Below are 12,843 nucleotides of genomic sequence, written 5' to 3' on the forward strand. Positions count from 1 at the left end.
CTCCAATTGTTTCCGGCCCTGCCCCAGTACTAAAATGGCCCTTATCAAAATCAGAAATGACATCCTTTGTTACTGTGACCGTGATAAACGATCCCCCCTCATCCTTCTCTACCTATCTGCAGTCTTCTCCACAGTTGACCACCCCATCCTCCTCCAATGCCTCGCCTCACTCCTCCAGCTGGGTGGAACTGCCTTTGTTTGGTTCCATTCTTGTCGATCGAATCATAGCCAGAGAATCACCCGCAATGTCTTCTCTTCCCATTACTGCACCGTTGCCTCTGGTCCCCCAAGGTTCTATCCTTGGCCCCCTTCTATTTCTTATCTACATGCTGCCCCTCGGCGACCTCATCCGAAAACACACATCAGGTACGCTGACGACACTCAGCTCTGTCTCACCACCACCTCCCTGAACCCTTCCACTGCCTCTGACTTGTCACACTGCTTGTCTGACATCCAGTATTGGATGAGCTGAAATTTCCTCCAACTAAAAGTATTGGGAAAACTAAAGCCATTGTCTTTGGCCACCGCCACAAATTATGTTCCATGGCCACAGTTTCCATCCCTGGCAACTGTCTGAAACTGAGCTAGATTGTTCGCAAACTTGGTGTTGTTTGACCCCCGAGCTGAGCTACCAACCACCAATCACCATCACCAAAATCGCCTACTTCCACCTCCATAACATCGTCCGACACCACCCCTGCCTCAGCTCATCTACTGCTGAAACCCTCATCCATGCCTTTGTTATCTCTAGACTTGACTATTCCAAAGCTCTCATGACCAGCCTCCCATCTTCCACCCTCCATTAGTTGGAGCTCATCTAAAACTCTGCTGCTCCCATCTTAACTCGCTCATCACCCCGTGCTCGCTGACCTACATTGGCTCCCGGTCCGACAACACCTTCATTTCAAAATCCTCATCCTTGTTTTCAAATCCCTCCATGGCCTCGGCACTCCCTATCTCTGTAATCTCCTCCAGCCCTACAAGCATTCAAGATCTCTGCATTCCTCCAATTATGGCCTCTTGTGCATCCCCTATAATAATTGCTCCATTATTGGCGGCCGTGCCTTCAGCTACCTAGGCCCTCAGCTCTGGAATTCCCTCCCTAAACCTCTCTGCCTCTCTCTCCTCCTTTAAGGCGCTCCTTAAAACCTACCTCTTTGACCAAGCATTCGGTCATCTGTCCTGATATCTCCTTCTGTGACTTGGTATCAAAACTGCTCTTGTTAAGCACCTTGGGGTGTTTTGCTATGTTAAATGCGCCATATAAATACAAGTTGTTGCTTCCTAATTCCATGCCTATCTTTCCCACAACTCCATGCTTGAATCACTCCAATCGGGTTGCCACCCCACCATAGTATTGAAATGGTCCTTATCAAAGTCACAAATTACCACCTATGCGACTGTGACCACAATAAACGAACCCTCCTCATCCTTCTCGACCTTTGATATACTTGACCACACCATCATCCTCTCCACTGTTGTCCACCTGAGTGGGACTGCACTCGCCTGGTTCCATTCTTGTCTATCCAATTGTAGCCAGAGAATCACCTACAATGGCTTCTCGTCCCTCTCCCGCATCGTTACCTCTGGTGTCCCCCAAGAATCTATCCTTGGCCCCCTCCTATTTCTCATCTACATGCTGCCCCTGCGCAGCATCATAGGTAAACCCAGCATCCGGTTCAACATGTACGCTGACGACAACCAGCTCTACCTCACCGCTCATCTCTCTCAACCTCTCCACTGTCTCTGATTTGTCAGACTGCTTGTCCAACATCCAGTACTGGATGAGCAGAAATTTCCTCCAATTAAATATTGGGAAGACCGAAGCCTTTGTTTTCGCCACAAACTGCGTTTCCTAGCCACTGACTCCATCCCTCGCCCTGGCAACTGTCTGAGGATGAACCAGAATGTTCGTATTTGACACCCAGATGAGCTTCTGACCATACATCTGCTCTGTCACCAAGACTTCCACCTCCGTACCATCGTCCATCTCTGCCCTTGCCTCAGCTCATCTGCTGCTGAAACATGCCTTTGTTATCTCAGGACTTGACTATTCCAATGCTCTCCTGGCCGTCCTCCCGCCTTCCACCCTACGTAAACTTGAGTCCATCCAGAACTCTGCTGTCCCAATCCTAACTCACACCAAGTCCTGTTCACCCCTGTGCTCGCTGACCTACATTGGCTCCCGGTTGAGCATCCTCGATTTTAATCGCTCCAGCCGTGCCTTCAGCTGCCGTGGCCCTAAGCTTTGGGATTCCCTCACTAAACCTCTCCGCCTCTCTACCTCTCTTTTTTTCCTCCTTTTAAGATGCTCCTTAAAACCTATTTCTTTGTCCAAGCTTTTTGTCATCTGCCCTAATATTGCCGTATGTGGCACTGTCTCAAATTTTGATTGATAATGTACCTATGAAGCGCCTTGAGATGTTTTACTGTGTAAAGGCGCTATATAAATGCAAGTTGTTGCTTTTGGGGGAATCTAGAACTAGGGGGCATAATTTAAGAATAAGGGATCGCCCATTTAGAACTGAGATGAGGAATTTCTTCTCTGAGGGTCGTAAATCTGTGGAATTCTCTGCCCATTCTTTCCACTTCACATGAACCTCCTTCATCTCACCCTATCGACATATCCTTCTATTCCTTTCTCCGTCGTTTACTTGTATAGCTTCCTCTTAAATGCTTCCATGCTATCCGCCTCAACCATTCCCTGTGGTAGCGAGTTCCACATTGCCATCACTCTGAGTAAAGAGGTTTCTCTCGAATTCCTTATTGGATTTATTAGTGATCAGGTTATATGATACAAGTCTTCTTTCTATCTCTTAGTCTCTCTCTATCCGCAGAACCCTCTGCGTTTTGCCTTATATGACAACTTTCCCCTCCTCTTCCTCCCCAGTAGGAGGAGCCAAAACTCCACCAACCCACAGGCCATTCCCTCAAGATTGTGACAAAGTTATGATTCTTTGTAGCTTCCTAATGTTGATATATTAACCCTGGCAACAGCGATCCATCTCTTTACTTCGAAGCTCTGAGGCTGGGATTATTAGGTGGATGCTGAAATTAGCAGAATATGAATGGATTAAAACTTATCAACTTCAGGATCCACGTAAAATGCTTTCTCTTGCCCCTCTTGCATCTAATTGTCTAATCTGCGCAGAAGAAGCACACGCATAAAGATTTATAGGTTTCGGGGGACAGTATTGGGGTCCTCAATTGCCTGTGGTTGTGGAGCTGCTGCTCTCTGCACATTCTCCGTTGTGTGTTGTGATCTGCTGAGGATTGATCTCAGTATTGCAAATATCGCCTGTCTGATGCATTATAAAGTCTCCATGTTGCCTTAAGACACTGGCCTAGCTACCTTTACAACAGCAACCCATTGCTTGATTCATTGCAAGCTTGGACATTGGAAGTAAGGAGTCCTTAATCACCACCCTGTCCCCTTCTCCGCCCCGATCCTTTTCGAAATCTCCCTCTGCCAATTCAGTTCTATTCATTATCTATTTATTTACCGGGCACGTAAGAACATAAGAAATAGGAGCAGGAGTAGGACATATGGCACCTCGAGCCTGCTCCGCCATTCAATAAGATCATGGCTGATCTGATCATGGACTTAGCTCCACTTCCCTGCCCGCTCCCCATAACTCCTTATCCCCTTATCGTTTAAGAAACTGCCTATTTCTGTCTTAAATTTATTCAATGTCCCAGCTTCCACAGCTCTCTGAGGCAGCAAATTCCACAGATTCACAACCCTCTGAGCGAAGAAATTTCTCCTCATCTCAGTTTTAAATGGGCGACCCCTTATTCTAAGATCATGCGCCCTAGTTCTAGTCTCCCCTATCAGTAGAAACATACTCTCTGCATCCACCTTGTCAAGCCCACTTATAACCCTAATTTTTCTGAATTCCAATGAGTACAGGTTCAACCTACTGAACCTTTCCTCATAAGTCAACCCCCTCATCTCCAGAATCAGCCTAGTGAACATTCTCTGAACTGCCTCCAAAGCAAGTATATCCTTTCGTAAATATGGAAACCAAAACTGCACGCAGTATTCCAGGTGTGGCCTCACCAATACCTTGTATAGCTGTAGCAAGACTTCCCTGCTTTTATACTCCATCCCCTTTGCAATAAAGGCCAAGATTCCATTGGCCTTCCTGATCACTTGCTGTACCTGCATACTATCCTTTTGTGTTTCATGCACAAGTACCCCCAGGTCCCACTGTAGCACTTTGCAATCTTTCTCCATTTAAATAATAACTTGCTCTTTTTTTCTGCCAAAGTGCATGACCTCACACTTTTCAACATTATACTCCATCTGCCAATTTTTTGCCCACTCACTTAGCCTGTCTCTGTCCTTTTGCAGATTTTTTGTGTCCTCCTCACACAGTGCTTTTCCTCCCATCTTTGTATCGTCAGCAAACTTGGCTACGTTACACTCAGTCCCTTCTTCCAAGTCGTTAATATAGATTGTAAATAGTTGGGGTCTCAGCACTGATCCCTGCGGTACCCCACTAGTTACTGGTTGCCAACCAGAGAATGAACCATTTATCACAACTCTCTGTTTTCTGTTAGTTAGCCAATCTTCTATCCATGCTACTATATTACCCCCAACGCCATGAACTTTTATCTTGTGCAGTAACCTTTTATGTGGCACCTTGTCAAATGCCTTCTGGAAGTCCCAATACACCACAACCACTAGTTCCCCTTTATCCACCCTGTTCGTTACATCCTCAAAGAATTCCAGCAAATTTGTCAAACTTGACTTTCCCTTCAAAAATCCATGCTGACTCTGCCTGACCGAATTTTGCTTTTCCAAATGTCCTGCTACTGCTTCTTTAATAGTGGACTCCAACATTTTCCCAATCACAGATGTTAGGCTAACTGGTCTATAGATTCCTGCTTTTTGTCTGCCTCCTTTTTTAAATAGGGGCATTACATTTGCAGTTTTCCAATCTGCTGGGACCTCCCCAGAATCCAGGGAATTTTGGTAAATTATAACCAATGCTTCCACGATCCCTGCCGCTACTTCTCTTAAGACCCTAAGATGCAAGCCATCAGGTCCAGGCGATTTATCTGCCTTTAGTCCCATTATCTTACTGAGTACCACCTCCTTAGTGATTGTGATTGTGTTAAGTTCCTACCCCCCTATAGCCCCTTGACTATCCACTGTTGGAATATTGTTAGTGTCCTCTACCGTAAAGACTGATACAAAATATTTGTTCAGAGTTTCTGCCATCTCCATGTTCCCCATTAATAATTCCCCGGTCTCGTCCTCTAAGGGACCAACATTTACTTTAGCCACTCTGTTCCTTTTTATATACCTATAGAAACTCTTGCTATTTAAAAAAATATTTTGTGCTAGTTTACTTTCATAGTCTATCTTCCCTTTCTTAATCATTTTTTTAGTCATTCTTTGCTGGCTTTTGGAAGCTTCCCAATCTTCTGACCTCCCACTAGTTTTGGCCACTTTGTATGCCCTTGTTTTTAATTGGATACCATCCTTTATTTCTTTAGTTAGCCACCATTGGCTATCTTTTCTCTTTCCTCCTCACTGGAATATATTTTTCTTGAGAGTTGTGAAATATCTCCTTAAATATACACCACTGTTCATCAACCGTCCTACACTTTAATCTATTTTCCCAGTCCACTTTAGCCAACTCTGCCCTCATACTTTCATAGTCTCCTTTATTTAAGCTTAGTACGCTGGTTAGAGATCCAACTTTCTCACCCTCCATCTGAATTTGAAATTCAATCATGCTATGATCACTCATTCCAAGTGGATCCTTTACGAGGAGATTGTTTATTAATCCTGTCTCATTACACAGAACCTGATCTAAGATAGCCTGCCCCCTGGTTGGTTCCGTTACATACTGCTCAAGGAACCCATCCCTTATGCATTCTATGAACTCTTCCTCAAGGCTACCCTGACCAATTTGATTTGTCCAATCAATATGGAGGTTAAAATCACCCATGATTATTGCTGTTCCCTTTTTACAAGCCCCCGCTATTTCCTGGTTTATGCTCCGACCAACAGAGTTGCTACTGTTAGGGGGCCTATAGACTCGTGGGCCACCCCGACCTGTGTGAGAACACTACCGCAGGTCAGGGCTATAAATAGAGATGGAGTGCTGGGCCCTGGAACATCGTGGCGGAGGTGAGGCGAATGAGGGTACGGGGCCCAGAAGAGCTGAGGGCCCAGGGGCAGCACGGACCAGCCCACACTGTGATATTTGTGCGCACTAGGTCCGTGCAGCAGTGCAGGTCTCCAGTCGTCCTGGTTAACCCGTGCCACTGGATAAAGGCCTAGCTCTGTTAAGCCCATGTGGTGGCTGATGTGCAACGGTCACCACACATTAAAAAAATCCACGCACAGGCATCTTCCACCCCCTCAACTGGAGTTCAAGACTGGCACATCGGGTCCTTCATTGAAACATCTGAACTCTCGTGGAAGCAAGTCATTCTAGCTCAAGGGATCGCCTATGATGATAATAGACTACGCCCACCAATGACTTTTTCCCCTTATTATTCCTTATCTCCACCCAAACTGTTTCAACATCCTGATCATTTGAACCAATATCATTTCTCACTATTGCAGTGATTCCATCCTTTATCAATAGAGCTACCCCACCTCCTTTTCCTTTCTGTCTGTCCTTCCGGATTGTCAAATACCCCATAATATTTAATTCCCAGTCCTGGTCACCTTGCAACAACGTCTCTAATGGCTATCAGATCATACCCATTTGTCTCAATTTGTACTGTCAACTCATCTATTTTGTTACAAATGCTACGTGCATTTAGACAAAGTGCCTTTAACTTTGTTTTTTTTTAACCCTTTTTTCCTGCTTGTTTTCCCTCCCTTCAAACTGACTTTCTTTTATTTTTGCTTTCTAATTCCAGCTTTACTCCCCTCCCTACTGAATCTCTTTTCAGGTTTCCATCACCCTGCCAAGCTAGTTTAAACACTCCCCAACAGCACTAGCAACCCCCGCCCCCAGGAGGATATTGGTCCCGGCTCTGTTGAGGTGCAACCCGTCCGGCTTGTGCAGGTCCCACCTCCCCCAGAAGTAGTCCCAATGCCTCAGAAAACTAAAGCCCTCTCGTCTGCACCATCTCTCCAGCCACGTATTCATCTGCTTTATCCTCCTATTTCTGTACTCATTAGCTCGTGGCACTGGGAGTAATCCGGAGATTACTACCTTTTGAGGTTCTGCTTTTTAATCACTCTCTCCTAGCCCCTAAACTCTTCCTGCAGGACCTCATCCCTCTTCCTACCGATGTCATTGGTACCGATGTGGATCAGGACTTCTGGCTGTTCACCCTCTCCTCCCAAAATGCCCTGCAGCTGCTCAGTGACATATTGCTGACCAACCTGCATCCTGCTGAATAAATAGCAACTTTTCCAGTTTCATAACAAATTATTGAGCATAACAACATTTACTCTGGAAGGAAAAGAGGGGCGTTCTCTGTAGCCTGACTAACAGAGCTACAGTATTCCATTTCTGTCCACAGCATCATCATAGGCAGTTCCTCAAAATCGAGGAAGACTTGCTTCCACTCTAAAAGTGAGTTCTCAGGTGGCTGTACTGTCCAATGCGGGAATTACACTCTGTGTCACAGGTGGGACAGACAGTCGTTGAAGGAACGGGTGGGTGGGGAGTCAGGTTTGCCGCACACTCCTCCTGCTGCCTGCGCTTGTTTTCTGCATGCTCTCGTCGACGAGACTCGAGGTGCTCGGCGTCCTCCCGGATACTCTTCCTCCAGTTAGGGCGGTCTTGGGCCAGGGATTCCCAGGTGCTGATGGGGATGTTACACTTTATCAGGGAGACTTTGAGGGTGTCCTTGAAGCGTTTCCTCGGCCCACTTGGGGCTCGCTTGCCGTGTAGGAGTTCAGAGTAGAGTAGAGTAGGGAGTCGCATGTTGGGTATGCGGCCGATGTGGCTCGCCCAAAGGAGCTGATCGAGTGTGGTCAGTGCTTCGATGCTGGGGATGTTGGCCTGATCAAGTACACTAACGTTGGTGCGTCTGTTCTCCCAGGGGATTTGCAAGATCTTGCGGAGACATCGTTGGTGGTATTTCTCCAGCGATTTGAGATGTCTACTGTATATGGTCCATGTTTTTGAGCCATACAGGAGGGCGGGTATCACTATTGCCCTGTAGACCATAAGCTTAGTGCCAGATTTGAGATCCTGGACTTCAAACACTCTCTGCCTCAGGTGACCAAAGGCTGCGCTGGCACACTGGAGGCAGTGTTTGACCTCGTCATCGATGTCTGCCTTTGCTGATAGTAGACTCCCGAGGTATGAAAAATGTTCCACGTTGTCCAAGACTGAGCCATGGATTTTGATGACTGGGGGGCAGTGCTGTGTGACGGGGTCAGGTTGGTGGAGGACCTTTGTCTTACGGATCTTTAACGCAAAGCCCATGCTTTCGTACACCTCAGTGAAGATGTTGACGATGACTTGGAGTTCTACAACTACAAGAGAAATGCAGCGAACAGCACCAACCCTTGTACATGGCCTACTTTGACCTTATAAAGGCCTTCGACACTGTCAACTGCGAGGGACTATGGAGCATCCTCCTCCGTTTCCGCTGTCCCCAAAGGTTTGTCACCATCATCCAACTGCTCTACGACGACATGCAAGTCATGATCCTAACCAACGGATCCATTACAGACCCAATCCACGTCCAGACCGGGGTCAAGGAGGGCTGCGTCATCGCACCAATGCTCTTCTCGATCTTCCTTGCTGCAATGCTCCATCTCACAATCAACAAGCTCCCTGCTGGAGTGGAACTTAACCAAAGAACCAGTGAGAACCTGTTCAATCTATGCCGCCTCCAGGCTAGATCCAAGATCATCCCATGCTCTGTCATCAAACTACAGTACGCGGACGACGCGTCTGCGAACACTCAGAGGCCGAACTCTGTCCACATGGAGGCTTTGTGGAATCCTGAAGCTACCAATTGTGGTTTCTTGAGATTCCCACCAGTTTTTCCACCTGTACTCTGTGTATCCACCCCCATGTAAGTATGATCAACAAGCCAGAAAGTTTTGAGCAGAGTTTCCTATCTTTAGAGTGGAAGTGGGTAGGTAACATCGCAATCATTTGGTCTCCACACAGGTAAAGGTATCATAGCATTGATCTTCCCATGGCTCGGCACATCTATCATTGCCTGAGATGATTCCGCCCCTGCTTGATTTTTAGTTGGGGAATTAACCACTTTCTTTCAGACGGTCCTGTCATCAGCAAAGAGAACAATTTGGAAATCAACTAGGTCACTGACGAAGATAAGCTAGAAAGGCTGCTTCCCTACTCGGCACTCACAGGGAATGCTATTCAGGAAATTGTGCCCCGCAGCCCCTGATTTTCTGCCACCAGTTTGAAGCCATTGACCAGTGCTCCATGTGGGTCTCACCAGGAATGTTCAGTTAGCGATTCAGCCCTGCAGGGTGGGCAGTCTGGGTCTGTGGGGGAGGCACAGCAGTGTAACTAACGGCTATGACGCAAAGCAGGCTTATTACTCTGTACCTTGCTTATAATGTGTGTTTATTGAGCACAGGCTGATGTGTTGATTCCTATCTGTACAGGGATGGTCGGGTGATGGGCGTGCTGGAGGTGTCGCGCTCGATTGGAGACGGACAGTACAAGCACTGCGGCGTGATAGCAATACCAGACATTAGACGCTGTCAGTTAACACCCAATGACAGGTATGGTAGAATGGTTAGTTAGTGTTATAAGATGAGTGCTGCCTGTTTGGTACTGGCATTACTCAGGGTTGCATTAAACACTGGCAGTAGAATAAACAATAGAATAAACACTTCACTTGACTGTGTCTTGGGCTATAAACTATCGAGCAGCTTTATTAACCATACATGGATAAGTGAACAGAAGCAATGACATGATGCAGATTTATAGTAGTTACAGGCTTAACTATCCTTCCTCAGAAAATGGGAAATTTCAGATTGTATTGGCTGCACTGATGTGAACAGAAACTGACTGGCATCCACCTGACAAAGTGGAAAGTTGTCCAGGTATGTCCTGTCCATAAAAAGGACAAATCCAATCTGGCCAGTTACCATCCCATCAGTCTACTCTCATTCATCAGCAAAGTGATAGAAGTGTCATCAACACTGCTATCAAATGGCACTTACTCACCAATAACCTGCTCACCGATCCTCAGGTTGGGTTCCTCCAGGACCACTCGGCTCCAGACCTCAGTACAGCCTTGGTCCAAATATGGACAAAAGAGCTGAATTCCAGAGGTGAAGTGAGAGTCACTGCCCTTGACATCAAGGCAGCATTTCACTGAGTGTGGCATCAAGGAGCCCTTGTAAAATTGAAGTCAATGAGAATCAGGGGGGAAACTCACCATTGGCTGGAGTCATACCTCACACAAAGGAAGATGGTTGTGTTTTTTGGAGGCTAATCATCTCAGCCCCAGGACATCACTGCAGGAGTTCCTTAGGGCTGCTTCATCAATGACCTTCCCTCCATCATAAGGTCAGAAAAGGGGATGTTCACTGACGATTGCAGTGTTCAGTTCCATTCGCTACTCAGATAATGAAGCAGTCCATGCTCGCTTGCAGCAAGACCTGGGTAACATTAAGGCTTGGGCTGATAAGTGGCAAGTAACACTTGTGCCACACAAGTGCCAGACAATGACGATCTCCAACAAGAGAGAGTCCAACCACCGCCCCTTGACATTCAACTGCATTATCATCACCGAATCCCCCCACCATCCACATCCTGGGGGTCACCATTGACCATTAACTTAACTGGATCAACCACATAAATACTGTGGCTACAAGAGCGGGTCAGAGGCTTTGGTGAGTCTCTCACCTCCTGACTCCCCAAAACCTTCCACTATCTACAAGGTACATCAGAAGTGTGTTGGAATACTCTCCACTTGCCTGGAATGAGCACAGCTCCAGCAACACTCCAGAAGCTCGACACTATCCAGGACAAAGCAGCCCGCTTGATTGGCACCCCATCCATCACCTTCAACATTCACTCCCTCCACCACCAACGCACCATGTCTGCAGTGTGTGCCATCTACAAGATGCACTGCAGCAACTCAACAAGGCTTCTTCGACTGCACCTTCCAAACCCGCGACCTCTACCACCGAGAAGGACAAGGGCAGCAGGCGCATGGGAACACCATCACCTGCAAGTTCTCCTCCAGGTCACACACCATCCTGACTTAGTGAAGGAATGGCGATATATTTCTGTCGCTGGGTAAAAATCCTGGAACTCCCTCTGTAAATGCACTGTGGGAATACCTTCACCACACAGACTGCAGTTGTTCAAGAAGGTGCGCATCATCACCTTCTCGGGTAATTAGGGATGGGCAATAAATGCTGGCCTTGCTAACGACGCCCAGACCCCATAAATGCATTTTTTTTAAGTCTTGAATATTAATCTTACACAGCGGTTTACTATTCATTGTACACAGAATCTCTGGCTTACTTATCTGTCTCTGAAGTCTTCAGTTGAATTTGGACTAAATTTGAACACAATGGGCTGAGAAACATTTTCCAAATTTTGACTGGGACAAACAAAATTCAAATATTTTCTTAAATTAAGTAAGTCAAATTATTTACGTACAACACTTAAAAATGGCCTGTATTTTAACTGAATGGCTTGACCTCCAATCTAGCATACCCGGCCGGACACATCAAAACCATATGGGACATTTTACGAGAATGAGTCTGTAACATGACAGAAAGAATAAAAGCCAATTCCATGGTACGTGGTGCCAACCCGCACTTGTAGAGATGCAACACAGGTGCCCGGCAAGGAAAAACATATGAATACCAGAGTGGCACCCTGCCTTTCTGATAGGAGAGGCGGAGGTATATAATGGGTTGGAGGTTAGAGAACTGTATTTAAGACCCTTTCCTCCCTGAAATATTTGGGGCCGACTGAAAGTATAATGAGCGGAATCCCTGTGATAGCCTGAATCTTTCCTAATGAAAGGGGAGTGGGCAGAAGGTGGCGCATGGCGTGCGGAAATCCAGCGAATTGTGTTTGTACCTGAAATTCCTGCTTCCCCTGTGAGCAATCCATCTGAGGAATTCCAGCCTGAGGAATCTGCGAATTAGGAGGATACATCTGCATTATCTCTGATATAATCAGAATGCAAGCAGGATCTAAGGAATAGGATTGGGAGGGGCTGCAAATGTCTGACCCACTGTACCACCCAGTCCCAGATTGTGAAAGGACAGTGTGTGACCCACTGTACCACCTAGTCCCAGAGTGTGAAAGGAAATCTCTCTCATTAAGCCCCTTCCCTTCACTGTATGTTGTTTGCTGCTCTGGGAATTTATTTTAAAGAGTAGTCTAGACCCTGCTACTCCGCAACATCCAATGCCACAAAATTCAGTTGATAGAAGTTTAAACGTGTCCAGAGACATGGCAGTTGTGACCATCGTAGGCGAGTGTAGAGTTTGTGGATTATCAGCAACAGCCTGAGTGCACACTTCAAACCAAGAATGGGGGTGATCGAAGCTGGTTTAGAAACCGAATCATTTCCTATCGCAGTGTATCAAACCAGCAAACTATCTGATAAGGGTTTTTGCCTTTCAACCCTAGACATACCAGTACCTCAGTGATCCAAGATAATTTTCTTCATCTGATTTTCGAGTTGCATACAAGAATCGTCTATATGATGTGGCAGTAAAAGCATTTAAAAAGAATATATTTTTAAGGGCACAAATTAATGTTTCTAAATTCTTTATGTAAACACTTGCATCAAGGACAAGGCTCAAACGGATATTTCAGCCAATACACCATGCATCCAAGATGATAAATAATACCCCATTTTGTTTTCGGGGTCACTTCTCAAAACGGAAGA

At 46.3% G+C, this 12,843-nt stretch overlaps 1 protein-coding gene across 2 annotated transcripts in view; it reads left to right on the top strand.

The window, feature by feature from the left end:
- The window catches only part of ilkap (integrin-linked kinase-associated serine/threonine phosphatase), a 116,575-nt gene that overhangs the window by 84,654 nt on the left and 19,078 nt on the right, over positions 1 to 12,843 (top strand). For both annotated transcript variants that reach the window (XM_070882202.1, XM_070882203.1), the window contains one exon: positions 9,578 to 9,697. In XM_070882202.1, the coding sequence (XP_070738303.1) occupies positions 9,578 to 9,697 (120 nt within the window). The remainder of the gene's footprint in view (positions 1 to 9,577; positions 9,698 to 12,843) is intronic.

Source organism: Pristiophorus japonicus, chromosome 6, assembly GCF_044704955.1.
Source record: "Pristiophorus japonicus isolate sPriJap1 chromosome 6, sPriJap1.hap1, whole genome shotgun sequence".
NCBI classification, from domain to species: domain Eukaryota; kingdom Metazoa; phylum Chordata; class Chondrichthyes; family Pristiophoridae; genus Pristiophorus; species Pristiophorus japonicus.